We start from the raw sequence: 15,510 nt of genomic DNA, 5'->3' as shown, positions 1-15,510 counted from the left end.
CTTCCGAGCTGTATCCTACATGCAGGATATGGGTGCGCAGTCATTATCTTTATTGCTAACACCCGCAACACGGGCTGGGACAAACCTGCTGTGAGGCGTCAGTCTGCTCTCCTGTGCCAGCACAGCCACCCAGCAGGTCTGCTGGCCACGTAGTCATCCTTCAGGTGGCGAAGTGCTGGTCTCTGCCGTTCTTCTTAATGAGCTGATCCTTGTCATCTCTGAGCCACTGTCTTCCTCCTCGCTGCTTCTTCTTTGTCCTGTCTTATCAGGACTTTGTTTTTCTGAAGCATTGTTGAATTAATTTCTCAGTTATAAACCAGTGCTAACTGATATCAGCTCGGCAATCTTGTATTCTGGCTTTAGTTTTGCTTTATCTTGCAGGGTCATAGCCTACATGCTCTCACACTCGCAGGCGGTGATAACTACAGCTCATCGTATCTCCCTTAGTAAAACAGGCTTGTGAATCACAGTGTTTTCTCGTTCTTGTCTTGCAAGTTCAAGATGCACTAGAACACTCTCTGGCAGTGAGAGTCTGCATCACCCGCTTGGTCTAAACATCAACATTGTGAAAAAAGAGCTCTTTACAACTTTTGCTATTTAATCCCACCACGCAGAGTAGAGACACTTTGAATACATAATGTCCCACCAAAAGAAATGGTGCTGCTTTTGGAGACAACCATGCAATACCAAATATTTGGCCAAAGAAACTTTGGTGTTTTTTAAAGAAATCCTGTTAGGTAGTATGGAATAATACCAAGTCAGTTGTACAGAGAGATCTGCTCAACATAGGCTAGTTAAAAGGAAGGTAAGAGGGAGGAACAATTCAGTAACCCAATGGAAATTTTGGTGTTTCAATTCTGCTAATTTTCATGAAGCTGATTGTGCTGAGCTCTCAGGTGGTTTGGGGAATACTTCAGCCTTCAGGATCAGACTTTGCTTCAGATCAGGACCAAGAAAGGGTATAAGTTGTGTGTGCAATGGAGTTTATTATCGGATTACTCTGTGCATGGATGTGAGACACACACCTGCTTGGGTCATGCCTGAGGGCTGTGGACTCCAGAGGTGGTGAACCAGTCAAATGCATCCTCAGCTGTGGTGCATGCTAACAAAAGCATATACTAGCTTATCTTGCACCAGCTTTTGGCTTCCATCATGTTCCTCCAAGAAATGTAACCGCCTGCTAACCCATGAAGTAGTGGATAGTCTTCTGCCAAGTTTGAGACCTGAGCCAGCTTGTGGTATGAGCTGAGGGGACAGGAGCCAACAACGGAAGGGAAGAAACACTATAGGGCAGGACTATGGGAATGTGTTGGACAGGAAGAAGACCATCTCACCAAGGCAGTGCTAGTCCTGTAGCTTGATGCAGCTGCCCTTAAGACTGCAGCCTGGATTGTTTATAAGTGAGATGACTGAGTGCTCAAGACAGTTCTCATGCTTGATGAAGTGTTTGCATCTACAAATGAGCATTCAGCTAGCTAATAAAGACATGGCAATTGACTGTGGTAATTGGAGTGCTGTATCTACACAAAAAGCTGCCTTTAGTAGAGCACGGAGTCTGCTCGTCTAATCTTGTGTCCCATCTCAGTCATACCAGTTATTTGTTGCTTTGGGGAAAAGAAATCAAGCTGCCCTGTTACTTAGCCACGTTCAGCCCAAGAACATGCAGACGATGCTTTTTTGTCCCAAGTCCCTTAACAGAGAGCATAAGGAGAGATTTCACAATCATAAAAATGTAATTAGCCCCCAGGGCTTTGGGGAAATGTAATTTCTTTTACCTTATCTTCTTATTGGGAGGGGAGGTTCTTATATTTGAAAATAAAACATATGGCTCTGTCATTTTTAAAAGTCTCTTTAGATAAGACTGTAGAGATGTCCATCTCTTCTGCCTTTATAGACAGCCTTCATGCCGTGAGCAGTGGTAGATAGCAAGCACAATGCATTTTCCTCAGTGTGCAGTCTCTGCTAACAGAAATGAGTAGCTGTAATTTTAGTGGTTGAGCGCTGTTATGGGTTTAGGCTGTTTTTGCTTTAGATAACCACTGAAGCTGTTCAGGATTTGGGGACTGCTCGGACAAGAGTGACTTGGTGTCTCTCTCCACAGTCTCCTGCGAGAACTTTGTGAGCAGAAGGTCTCTATTAACCTGGGTGGCAAGAGCCACTGCATCCAGAGTGAGTCAGGCATGTGGGTGTACTGGCTCATCTTTTGAAAGACTTCATAGCTTTTACCAAGAGCCCTGGGGTGATGGGAAGAAGTGCACTTTACCGTCCAGCTGACTGGAAAGTTTGTTGTAGGTATAAAGGGTTTATTCTGTCCTGGGAAATGTAGGGAGACACATCCTTGCAAGTAATCCCAAAGTCATACACACTGTGTTAGTCCCCCCATCTCGGCTGCTAACCTCAGCCCAAATCTGTCTGTGCTGCTATGATGTCCACCTGCTGATGATGACTGGGAACAGTAATTACACTTGCCAAAGTTTTATCTCCTGAAGAATACTTGGAAAAATCTCTCCCAGTCTTCTTTTTTCTCCTTTACGCTGACTTAGATGCAAGATATCCTTCCAAGTAGGCAAAGATGTTTGAAAGGGGAACAGAAAAGCAGTCCTATTTTGTTTCTTGTTTCAGCCTACTCTCTTTTTGTTAAATTTAGTGAATATTTTCACAATTTTGGTGTATATTTTTTTAATACTTCTTCCAAACTGACAAGTTTTGGGGTCACGTAAGTCAAGTCTTGGCCCCATTGAAATCAATACCAAGATTCTCATCTTCCACAGAAGATCAGTTCTAGACACTGGTGCCCTCCTTGTGAGTCTTCCACCTGGGAAGACCAATTTCTGCTTTCCTGTCATCAGAAGCAGCTTGGCATAAAACACAGCTGGAAAACGTGCCAGATACTCAGCTGGTTGGTCACCCCATCACACAGCAGTCTGAAGGGTGAAGTCTGAAGAGAATGCATGACCCATAAATAACAGGCACAATATGAAGAAACACATACTATAAATAATAACTGTGGGCGTTGTGCATTTTTCAGGGCTGTAATATACTTGCAGGTTTTAGATGTTTTGTAACCTGTACCCACAAGTCCCTCAGTGATGGCATAGACCCCTTATATACTTCATACATAACAGTTATATGACATGTTTTCCTGCTCCCCTAAATAAAGTGCTTGTCAGTAATAGCTTGAATTGGTTGCATTTTGCCTTCCTCGTTGTTGTAGCAGTGTTTACAAGAGGTGTGCGTGTTACCAAGCTCTGCCAGAGAAGCTTTTGGGAAAACTCTCTTAGGGCAGCCAAGGCTAGCACAACCCCTGCTTGAATAATTGTTTGTGTGTTTTGGTTTGGTTTTGTTTTGTTTTTCTAGATTGGCTGCCAACACAAAGAACCAAGGGAAGTAATTCCGAGTAAAATTTCAAACTTTTTTTTCTTTCCTTGACAAATTAAAAAATAGAAATATTTCATTTCACCAAACCCTTGAAGTGTTTCATTTCAGTCATTAAGAAAAGCAAGGGAAATGAAGGGTTAGACTTCAAAGAAAGTGCCTGGGGACAGTTCCCGTTTAGTGGCTCAGGGAGTGGAGCCCTCATTCAGGATGGAGGAGACCCTGCTCCAACTCTTTCCTCTCCTGGAGAGGATTTGAACATGCTTGTCTTGCTTCCCAGCACGGTTTGCTAGGAACAGGCTATTTTAGGTGAAAAATGAGTTGGAGGAGGCATGGGCTAGATGTAAAAACAAAAGCAAGCAATGCTGAAAAAAACTCTTTTTTGCTTTCAAGCTGCAATTTGGAAAATGAAACTGGAAGCCTTGCTTGTTAGTAACATTCGTGAACACTGTTTAAAGGAAAGGTCAATATTATATATCAACTTCGGATGATTTTGTCACAATGGAAATTCATGTCTCTCTGTATTTTAAAAGTACAGTTTTATTAACACATATTTTAAGATGTAGTACTTTTACATGCACAGCATAAATCGTTGAGAGCTGTGCAAGTGGCCTGCTCATTAGGACACACATAAATGCTTAAGAAGTACCACTAAACTGGTGTATTCTTACTTGCTGTAGCTCTTGTCTCTGCCTCCAAATTAACCTCTTTTCAGAAAATTAATAAATCCAGAGCAGGGTTGTTACATAAACCAAACGTTTTACAGTTTTCAGTGATAACTGCTTGGCCTGAAGACGGGGACCGGAATGCCTCCTTGCGGCACTGTCTCAGCGGGTTTTGGTGGCTAGCACCTTTTGGGACTGTGTTAGGATCCTGAGTTGGCTGGGCAGCCTATGCGTTGAGCCTCCTGCTGAAGTCTGCAGTCTTCACGTCGGGTTCCCCTGTGTAGCGTTTGATGGGATGTGGTCAGTACTACACATGCATTAATGCCAGTCTAAATTGCTATCATCTTTATGTTCTGACTGCAGGTCACTGGATGGCCGGCTGCAAGTATCTCACAGGAAAGGTCTTCCCCATGTGATCTACTGCCGGCTGTGGCGGTGGCCAGACCTTCATAGCCACCATGAGCTGCGTGCCATGGAGATGTGCGAGTATGCCTTTAACATGAAGAAGGATGAAGTCTGTGTGAATCCGTATCATTACCAAAGAGTGGAAACCCCAGGTACTGCTGGCCCTGTGTGTGGATACCTCAGCTTCTTGGTACCAGCAAGAGGGATTTATAAGTGCATTTCAAAATTGAATAAAGCAGCAGGCGTAGGGTTTTAAAACCAAAGTGTATCTATTATTGATGATAATTGCTTACTGTATGCAGTAGAATAATTTATGAATCCGCACTCAGGGGGAAAATACCATTTTAAATCGAAAAAATCCAAGTCGAGCAGGTTGCATTGTTGCCAGATTCCTAATGTGGCATCGTGTGTGTGTAAAAAAATTCACACACATAGTGGGTACAAGCATGAACTATGAGAGCATTTTCTGCATCCCTAATTGCTAGTATTAAGGCTAAACTTACTGTTAAGTTGAAGCGGATCTAAGAATAGCTCCCAGCACAACTGAACTTCCTGTTCTGAAGTCTTCCCCTGCCTCTGAAAGAGACTTTCCTCTGGAACTGCAGATACTTCTGCTGCGTGTCAGCACAAATCTGCAGAACCAGTCTGGATGTTTACACTAATCATACCTTGCCATTTCATTTTATGTGAAATTTATTCCTTTTTAATCATGTGGTATAACTTCTCTTAAATGGTTTTTCAAGAAGACCCGTTTGTTTGCCTTAGAAGGGGCAGACAGGCTAGGTGTGTTCAGATAAGCAGGTATCACATCCCCAGCTGAGATATGTTAAGAATAGCATCTTTAACTGCTGCTGTTATTTCAGAAGCAAGTATCAAATTGTGTCCCTTAATTAGCAACTTTGGTGTTGGAGGTATCTAAGGGTGTTAATCCAAACTGGTTTCTTTTCATTTTCTAGGGTTTCAGTCATTTTATTTTAAAGCTGATCTATTTTTTCCCTTTCCATTTATGCAGTGTTACCTCCAGTGCTGGTGCCTCGGCACACAGAGATCCCAGCTGAGTTCCCGCCGTTAGACGATTATAGTCATTCTATTCCAGAGAACACTAACTTCCCAGCAGGTATCGAGCCACAGAGCAACTACATTCCAGGTACCGTATATCTTCCATGCAGCGACCGGAGGGAAAAGGCTCATATTGCACAGTAAATCATGTCTGTGTATGCCAGGCTGGAAAGTCTTTCTTTCCATTGTTACTCTGAAGCTAAGGAGTGGGAACCTACGCAAAAATAGATGAAAGCTGTAAATGTAGACACACAACAGTGCTGTTTATAGTTTGGTTTGGCTTATTTTCTTTAAACTCACCCCTTCCCTTCAGTAGTACATACAGTTTACTGTGAAATCTAAAGCTGAATGCTCCATTAGCAAGTTTAGATTTGAATGAAATTCAGCCATTTTAATTTGAGTAAGACTCTCTACATTTCTGATGGAATTGAGCTCTTCTATTTATGTATCTCTTTTACAAGCAATTTACACCTTATTTGCATGGACAAGCTATGCAGCTGCACACCAGGAAAGGAAAAATATGTGGACAGAAAACTGTCTACATGGCTTAAAGTTTTATGGGACTGAAAATCCAGATTTTTTTGTTTCCTCTCTCCTCTGTTATTCACAAATATGCTATGACTGTCATCCTGGTTGTGCCAGCTCCTCCTTTCAGCAGCTTGTGGAAGAAAAGTAATAAAAAAGAAATTTAGCTCTTTGTGAATAACAAAGTGGTTTTGTGCCTAAAATCCACACTTTGCATCCAGTTGGAATGACAGTATGATCATTTTATGCTTCTAGAGACACCTCCTCCAGGCTATTTGAGTGAGGATGGAGAAACTAGTGACCACCAGATGAACCCCAGCATGGATGCAGGTAAGTCATCTTTTGCCGTTTGCTGCAGCTTTCCAGGTCATATCAGAGACTCTTTTAAAAAAAGTTTTTCTTTGAGGCACTGAAGATCAGATAGCAGTTTGAGGTGTTTTATCCCTGTAGGAGTGTAAATGTAGCCTGACATCTCATGTAAAGCACAGGGCTATATGTTTCAGAGCTGCTGATGAAGGGTACAGCATGCTTCTGTTCTCCCCAACATCCATCATTAGATACTACTAAGCAGGAGCCTGAAACAGTGGACACACCTCTAAGGACGATAGTTTGTGCTGTGTTTGTGTCCACGCATCTGCATGCACATGAAAATTTTCCATGTAGCTGGCACTTTCCTGTAGATGCATTTTTCTGATTGCTTGGTTGTTTACATACTTAAATGTCCAGTTTAACTATATTTGAAATGACCACTAGCAGATTTGTTTTTAAATGGGTTTATCGTTTAGCGGATAAATCCCAAAGAGAGTTGAGAGTCTGGGTTCTCTCTTATTGCCAAGAAAACTAGGTTTAGAATGAGCAGCCTTAGTGTTCATGCTAACCTGTATCAAGACTTTAAAATTAAATCTGCAGGTCTCATCTTTCTGGGAATGACTGTTTAAGGCATCTTATTGATCTCAGTGGTGTCACTGCTTGTAAGAATCACTGTATCAGACTCCAAATTTGTAAAACGTTTGCTTGAAAAGCAAAAACACATCCTTGGTTAGAAGGGTTGACGCTTTACAAGAGCACTATACCTGGCACTTACAGATAGACATACAAAACCTAATTAATGCAAATACTGCACACAAATATCTTGGTTTCTGTGCATGTCTTCAGCCATGGAGCATACGTGGGATGCTAAAAGAGGGATGACTGATTTGCAGTCTTTCACCGCAGTTATACAGATGGAGGAAGGCAGTGTGGGTTTGTTTGTCTACATCAAGCATAAGCCCATTGACACAATCTATTTTAGTGCATACAGTTATTGGTAATGTGGTTGACATGGAATGTATGTATGGCGCTTTGGAAAGTGGACTGGAATAGAATTGGCCTGGAAGATGCTATAAATACCCAATTTATATTCAAATGCTGTATCCCTTTCTTCAGAAGTCATGGGCTTCCCTCTTTATAGAAAAACAAATTTTAAAGAAACCAGCCAAACTCAGTGTGAGAGTAAAAGAAAAAATGGGCTGTACCACTTGTCTGCATCCACATGGCATCCAGAGACTGAGGAAATTGCTCTGGAAAGCCAAGTGCAGATATTTGAAATATATGTACAGAATTTGTGGACCGAATTGGAATGATTTGGGATAAAATTCTGACAGTTGCTTGGTCAGATCTGTCTAGTTTGATCCAATACTCCATTGTCCCAAAACCAGTAAGATTTGTTGATACAAAGTGGTATGGTTTTGGCTGTTACAAGGACGTTTTGTGCCTAGCAATGTAAAATTAAGCTCTTTAAATGCCCAGCTAATTGGGTTTGACTGTAACTGTCATGATGGTACCTGGAGTTGTGATAACCGCAAGTGAAAGTAAAACAGATAACTGCATGCTTAGTTTTGAAATTTAATGGGTTAAGCTTAAGTGAATGCATTATGAAGACCCTTAGCGGTATTGCAGATGTAGCAAGTTGATACAAGTGATAGCTTTTGGAAGCTCATGTAAAGAGTAATCAAAATCAGAGAAGCTGCTGGTGTCGCTAAATGTGACTTAAGTGAGAAGTGGGTTATCCCTCCAACAAGCCTGGGCAGCACTGAAGATTTTGTGCAAGTGTTTTTCCTTGTGCGGATGCCATACTAATAATAATGTCTTGATTTTCAGGTTCTCCAAACTTATCACCAAACCCTATGTCTCCAGCACACAATAATCTGGGTAAGCATGTGATCTTCAGAACTGTGTGTAATTAGAGTCAAGATAGTGACATTTTAATGACGATATTTCTTGAGGTTGCGCACTTTCGATGAGGTTGTGAGCACTGTTGATGTTCCTTTCCGCTAATCCTGTGATAACAGTGATTCATAGTAACTCCATATGAAATAAAGAAACCTGAATTTATATCAGAGAGTTAAATAAACAAGAAATGTTAGCAGACACATAGCAGAAAGAATGAGTGAAGGGCTGCAGCAAAAATACACTTGTTTCATTACATGAGTTTGCAAGGAATGTGTCCATCTGTTTTGCTGGTGGTTTTGTGTGCTTATATTTTTAAAGGACACAGATTAAGGTTAAATTTTTGTCTCCTGGAAAGTTAATTTGTAAATTTGTAGTGCTTACTGGTCTCTCTTACAATATACAAGAGTGTCTTGCAATTATTTTAGTATTTATTAACTTGGTGTTATATTCATTACAGGGCAAATGGCGCTATCCTCATATCATGGGCAGGGGGGTGAGGTTCAAAGCAACAGATTTGCCTGCGCTGCTTTGTCAGCTCAGGCAATCATCCACTTGATTGAAGGGCAGCAAATGAATTTCATCCTCATGTAAACCCAGCTCAGGAGCAAACCCACGTCCCCAGCAGAGCAAGTTGTGCAGTTACATGGCACAGATAGGCATGGCCTTGAGGGTTTGGGTGGCAGTGGCTGGGGACTCCGAACAAAACGACGAGTGCTGAGGGGCATCCCTAGACCGTATAGGGACAAAGCAGCCCAGAGCCCTCACATCCCAGTGCCCTAAACCACTGGAACAACTGATGGCCCAGGGTGTGTAAGTTGTTATAGTATGAAATTGAGCATGGTCTGAGCAGAGCAAAGTGGAGGAGGCTAGTTGGTTGGTGTGCGGCTGGAGAGTCCAAATAAATGGAGAGAGGGCAGGAATGCTAGCATATGGAGATGTGCAGATATCATGGACCTCATGACCTCAGGACCTCAACCTTAGCTGACAGCAGAGGTGCTTGTGGGGTCTTATGCTTAAACAAGCCTGGAGGAATGTTGTAGGTAAGATGCACAAACCACACATGCACTGCAGGATTTTTCTGACTGACCAGCCAGTTGGTTTTCTTCACAGAATCACAGAAGAAAAATCTTCAAGCAAACTCGAGTTATGCTGCAGTCTTGAGTTATCTTTCCCCCACCTAACTCCATCCTGCGCACCAGGAAGATAATCCAGCCCTAAGTGCTGTACTAGACCACTGATGTCACTGATTCACTCCATAACCTGTAGACAGTAAACAGGAGGAAAGCTGAAGAAGGAATAGCAGTTGAACAGAGCCTTTACCTTTGAAATATTACTAGAGGTTTTGCGGCTGTCTCTGAACCTGTTATCTTCTCAAATGGCTATGCCCTTTATTTGCATACCTATAGACATAAAAGGTCTGATCTTCATCAGTTTGAGCTCTTACGCTATTTGAAATTGCTCTCAATGGTCTGTCATAAAAAGCACTCATAGCTCTGGCTAGCTGCAGGATCAGTTCTCTAAACGTTCATTAAGCCAGCAGACAGAGGCCACTTGAGATTACTCTCAAATAACCATAGCTGTAAAGTTGACATATGCTTTTAATCCTGGCACAGGGTACTTTGACACTACTCCAAAATTTGTTAGTCATTGGCTGACTTGTGGATATCTTGGGGCTGTTGAAGGGAGGGTTTCTTTTCTCTTCTTTTTTTTTTTGCCTTTTTTTTTTCCCCAAACCATGGAATATGTTGCCACAGTGCCTCTAAATTTTTAGTTGCTTTAACTATTAAAGCCTAAGAAGAGAATACATGGCTGACATTTTTATTTCCTTTTTTTCTTTTTTGTTTGAATCCATTATGCTCCAGTGTGTTGCCAGGAATTGATGAGAATTTCTAGCATTTTTTCTTCAACCTAAAAATAAAAAGCCAATTACATGTAACAAAACCAACCTGGCAAGTTGACTGTGGCATCTGCCTTACATAAGGAAGAAAGGAGTTTCTAGGAAAGAGGCCCCAATGCATATCCTTTCTAACAAGGACACTGGTTATTAACACATGCTGCTCTGCTGATGGGCCTGTCAGATGTCTAATGTGCTGTCTGGTGACAAAAACTAAGTAGGAGCAGGCGAAGCTGGGTTAACCACACGGAATCTCTTTGTAGTCTAAGGAGCAGACATCAGAAAAGCATTTTAACTTACCAACATTAAAAGATACCTTTAAGTTTTGCAAAACAAATATGTATTGCTCTTAGGCAAGAGCTTCCACAAATTAAGAACTTCTTGTCCCTTTAAAAAATGTTATTGTAGATTTTTGCATGTGAGGAAGCTACAAAACAATAAATGAAATGGCATGTAGCTGAGCAACTCTTAAAACTGTCAAATGACAAAACTGTCATCATTGGTACCTTGTCGACCGCACATCTAAAGTGAGGAGCTGCTTATAGCAGTGTAGGTGAAAACTCCAGCAGCCCAGAAAGGGGTTGCACAGGCCATGAGAGCAGAACTTTTTCTCAGCTTTGCAGGGTCCCTTCTCCAGTTAGACAGAAGTTAGTTGGTGGCTGGTGACCTGCAGTGCTCCTGCTTTTGCTGTGCTATATAATTCTGTGGATAAGCAGAACACTCCGGTGTCTAGGGCTGTACTTTGATCAGCAGAAGTTTAGTCAGGCTTTCTCTGTGCGTCTGCTAAGAAAATTGAATAGAAATTAAAAAAAACACAACAGTGTGCAATGAGGAAAATTATCAGCAAGCTCTCAGCAGCAGAGTGCGGTAGGTTTTTGGAGTTTTGCTATTAAGAAAATAATGTCACAGTATTGATGTCCATTTATTTGACCAGAACTACCTGAAGCTTTTAAGACAGTTTACTTCGTGGAAGCTGAACTTTGGACTTAAATCCCACGGCCATATTCCGGAGAATTACGAAGGCAATAAATTAGCATGAGGCAAACCAGCTAGGACAATAGAAGCTGGGTTGGTTTGAGGTGCAAGGTATGCATTTCAGCATAAAGCCCTAAGGCTGTAATAGGGGGTTGAAGGAACTCACAGAGTTTCATCTTTCCATTCACAGGCACAAAAGTGTTGCAAGGTGTAACATACTGGGGTTTGTTTTGTTTTTTTTTTTTTCCTTTCAGCTTGTGCGTTTGATTTGGTAGCATTCTAGTTTTGATCCAACCTTTCGGTCATCAAATTTTCAGTTGTCAAGCGTTAAATGGAAGTATAGATATCCGATGATCTCTTCTGTATTACTGAAATATGAACTGGAGAAAATACAGAAAATAACCAAAACGAAAGGATTGTTGCCAGCATTATGTGGACATTCAGAATGAAGTCAGGGAGTTTACGCTGGCCAAGGGCCAGGCCTGAGGTTGCATGCATATTGTTATTTTGGAGTGAGGCAGTCCCTTGGTGTACAGGAAATCCATTGTCAGTGTTTTCTCCCCCAAAAGACTTGACGCAAAAGCTGTAAGTGAAATAAGCACATACCGTATGGTCAAATCCATCAGTCACATAAGCCTGTGTTACTCTTTATGTTGAAACTCTATTTCCCAAAGCAGTGAAAAAGACAGCCCTTCTCAGAGTACAGAGGGGAAGGGAGCGTGCACACCTATTTCTTTTAATGTTTTTGAGGAGGGAGTTAGAATTAACATGGCTGTGACTAAGACGGTGGGATAACATATATCAGTCACTTCTGATATACATTGTGTATCAAATACATTAACTGCAAGTAGGATAACGACCGCTCTTACGCTTGGAGAAGACATTGTAGAGCGTGCAAAGCAGCCAGCAGATTTTTTTTCCTCTGCAGCTGAACAGATAGTACTTTCATCTTGTAGGGAAGATGCAATATGGGTAGCATCCCACTACTCGGTGGACACTTGTGAAAGCAGAGCTGTAGTGTGTCCCAGCTGAACTTGTATGGAGATGATTCAGGCAGGATTTGCTTGGTTTTAATGCATCATGTTTTAGTTGATTGTGTACCCCCTCAGGATTCTTTGGCTGTAGCAGAGCTACATTCTCTTACTTTCCCCCAAACAGTAAATCCATAAATTGAAAATTAATATTCAGGGCAGCTCTAACACAAGAGGAAACTTGCCCATCCCGTGACAGCTTAAGCTGAAGCCTCAGACCACAAATCATAGGAGAAAGCAGCATCGTTAAAAGTTTGGTTGCAATTTTTAGAGACAAGTTTTTCTTCAAAATAGGATTTGTTGGTTTGTGTCTTTCCTGAAGTTGCAAATAAGCCGGAAATAAAATTTCCGTAGATCCTTCTGTGGGGAATCCACAGTTCCCTTGAGTCACAACCAAGCGGAGGTGGTTTCTGAAGGAAAGGACCATGAAACCATAGAGAGCAATACAGGCTTCGTTGTGTTTGTAACTTGAATAGTGCCAACCTGAGGGCTTACTTAAGGATCAACAAAACTTGATTTGGTTTTTCTGGAGCTGAGCAGCCTTTCAATTAGAAAGGCACTCGCTGTGGAATAAGAGCACAGTCATGTGGAACACAGTCTGTTTTCTAAGTGGGTGGACACACCTTAAAGAGTTAAAGAGCCTGATTAGTGCTGGTATTTACTGTCCCTCTATACAAATTGCACTGGAGTCCTGTGAGGCCCTGAGGCAGATGTGATGTGTACGGATTAGTGCTGCAGGCCACAACTGCTAACTGATGAAATGAGGCTGGTACTGGAGAAATATGCCTGATCGGGCAATGTCCAGTGGGACAACCAAATGTGTCATGTAAGAGAAAAAGGCAGAGACAGTAAACTTCTGCGACTCCTGGATGTGTTCAGTATCATCTGTGCATGTCAGGGGAGGGGCTTGCTTTAAGCTATAAAATTGGTTAAAATGTGAAGAAAAGGCAGGTATGCTTAGCAGATCTCTTAAATTGCCGTAGTGACCCCGGTTCTATTGAGCTGCCTTCCCTTAGCTTTCGCTTGGAGCATTATGTCCTTTTCCACAGGAGGAAGATAGGCTTTTTCTCTTATGGGTGTAACGTGTAGAGGAGAGCAGGAACATTGGGCTTTGCTTGTAATAGAGCATTTTTCTTTCACATGATATTATTAAGGAAAGAGATTGTGAAAGAAGCTGGGAATGGGAATAAGCTTCAAAATTCACAGACTTTGAAGATCTGCTCAGGATTAGAGAGTTCCCCAGATGCACTTTTATTCAGTTCTTATTTGCTGTCAGCAAAGCCTGTAACAAAGCAGAAACCAAAGGTTTTTTTCTGATTATTAGCTACTTTGGGAACTCGTACACTGCAGTAATGGAGAGGAAACCAGCATGTCTTTTGGCTGAAGCCAGGCTGCTCCAACTTGTTTCTGAAAGTTATGGAGTAACAGCAGGTACCAGATGAGAAATGACTCTGAAACCTCTGTAGAGACACTCTCTTTAGTGTGAGAGGAGGCTGGGATGGTAAAAACCTGTTTTTCATTTTTTGGAGCTGATCTCTTAAGTCTCAGATTCACCTAAGCCTTGCAGGAGCAAGAGATGGGAAAGACCACAGAAAAAACTGCGTTTTGCTGCTTGATGTTAACTGTTTGGCCAGATGGGAAGCTGCGCTGTTCTGCTTTCAAGCACCATTTCAATGGGGATGAAGTGATAAATTGAGAGGAGGACTGGAGGGAATTCTTCTTTTGCTTTTATTTCTTGCATTGAATGTGGAGAATAGAGCACTTATCAATTAGCTCGGTCTGCTTTCTACTTCCTGTGCTCAGCAGATTCTTGGCTTACAGCAGGACTGGGCACAATCTAGTGCAGTATTTCCAAGAATATTTGACTAGTGCCTTCCTCTGTAGAAATCTCATTGGCTTCAGTGGGAGCAGTTAAATCATTCGATGCCATTTGAATGTCCCACCTTTCATGCGTATGAAGTATTGTCTTCTGAGGCTGCCTCAGCCTGCTCATGAACTTCGGTCCTTTCGCTTTGGTCTACAGGCTGAATCAAACCATAACGCAAATAAAAGAGATGTGTCATCATCTATTGGGGATTTTCTTTTGAAAATTTGAGATCAAATGGACTGGAAGAAAGGATCTAATTTTTAAATTACTTTGATGCCAGTATTACATACAATTCAGTGCATATTGCAGACAACTCTACTGGTTTCATCAGTGCCAGAGACATCATAACAGAGTCAGTAAGAATGAAAGTTGGACTTGCTGGCTACTTGGTATAAGTGCACGGCATTAGTGTTCTGGAGACCTGTGTTATTGAAAGCAGGTTTGTGGTCTGCTCTTTCTAAGGTTTTCTGCTTCTTCCTCTTCTTTTCTCTTTTTAGGGTACTGGCTACTACAGTGATCCCACATTTCATAATACAGCTAAGTTTATTTTTAAAGTTTTCTCCAAGTATGAAGATAGTTAAGTGACACCCCACTTGCTAAGTGACTAATATCTTTGACTATTTGTGATTGTTCCATGTGCCAAAGGCTTCAGGGGTGATGTAACTTTCTAGCTGCGGTCCATTAAAATCTGTCAAGTAATTAAAGCTTGATGGTTAAAGTGAGCCCAAGGAATGAAGCAGAACAATATTTCAAAATGGTTGCTCTTTTTCATCTCCCCTAGTCCTCCTGAGGGCCTGTGACTCATTTTGCTTTTTATTTTGTGCAGATCTGCAGCCTGTTACATACTGCGAGCCAGCTTTCTGGTGCTCGATATCCTACTATGAACTCAACCAGCGAGTGGGAGAGACCTTCCATGCCTCCCAGCCCTCTATGACTGTGGATGGTTTCACTGACCCATCTAATTCTGAACGCTTCTGCCTTGGTTTACTGTCTAATGTGAACAGAAATGCGGCAGTGGAACTCACAAGACGACACATTGGTAATTTCTATTTCCTTGTTTTCATCAGTGTCTTTCAACGTGGAAGGTGGAGACCTACATGTGGAGCTTTTTATTTACCTAATCAGCATGCAGCTTGGTCAGTTTTAGAACACTGCAACGTTTGAATATCCGTGGTGTTTCAGCAGGCTAATCTGCCATAAACAAACACTAACTGTATTTTTTCGTAAAAGTATGATTAAAAAATGCACTGAGGAACACTAAAATTACTGCATGTAATAGAGGGAGGCAGAATTTAAGCTTTTACGTGCACTCTTCTGAACTATATTTGGATGGATATTAGTGATAATTTTGTGTATTCCTGCTCCCTCCTGCACTATTTTTTTTTTTCTAGTTGACTGCTCTTTTATAAATGGGAATTTAGTTTCTTGATTTTCATCTCAATTTCCACTTTTCTTGCTTACACTGCAGGGTAACATTCAATTTTTTGTTTTCAGTTAAGCTTG

At 41.6% G+C, this 15,510-nt stretch overlaps 1 protein-coding gene across 4 annotated transcripts in view; it reads left to right on the top strand.

Moving 5' to 3' along the window:
• SMAD3 (SMAD family member 3) overlaps nucleotides 1–15,510 on the top strand; it is a gene marked incomplete at both ends in the record, with an annotated part of 74,577 nt that overhangs the window by 51,862 nt on the left and 7,205 nt on the right. For 3 of the 4 annotated variants that reach the window (XM_082005125.1, XM_082005123.1, XM_082005122.1), the window contains 5 exons: nucleotides 4,404–4,597; nucleotides 5,458–5,592; nucleotides 6,285–6,359; nucleotides 8,169–8,219; nucleotides 14,834–15,046. In XM_082005125.1, the coding sequence (XP_081861251.1) occupies nucleotides 4,404–4,597; nucleotides 5,458–5,592; nucleotides 6,285–6,359; nucleotides 8,169–8,219; nucleotides 14,834–15,046 (668 nt within the window). The remainder of the gene's footprint in view (nucleotides 1–4,403; nucleotides 4,598–5,457; nucleotides 5,593–6,284; nucleotides 6,360–8,168; nucleotides 8,220–14,833; nucleotides 15,047–15,510) is intronic. The other variant, XM_082005124.1, reaches the window with a different exon arrangement.

The sequence above is a fragment of the Phaethon aethereus genome (genome assembly GCF_964289735.1).
Source record: "Phaethon aethereus genome assembly, chromosome: 12".
Taxonomy (NCBI): domain Eukaryota; kingdom Metazoa; phylum Chordata; class Aves; order Phaethontiformes; family Phaethontidae; genus Phaethon; species Phaethon aethereus.
This window is presented reverse-complemented; position numbering and strand designations above follow the sequence as displayed.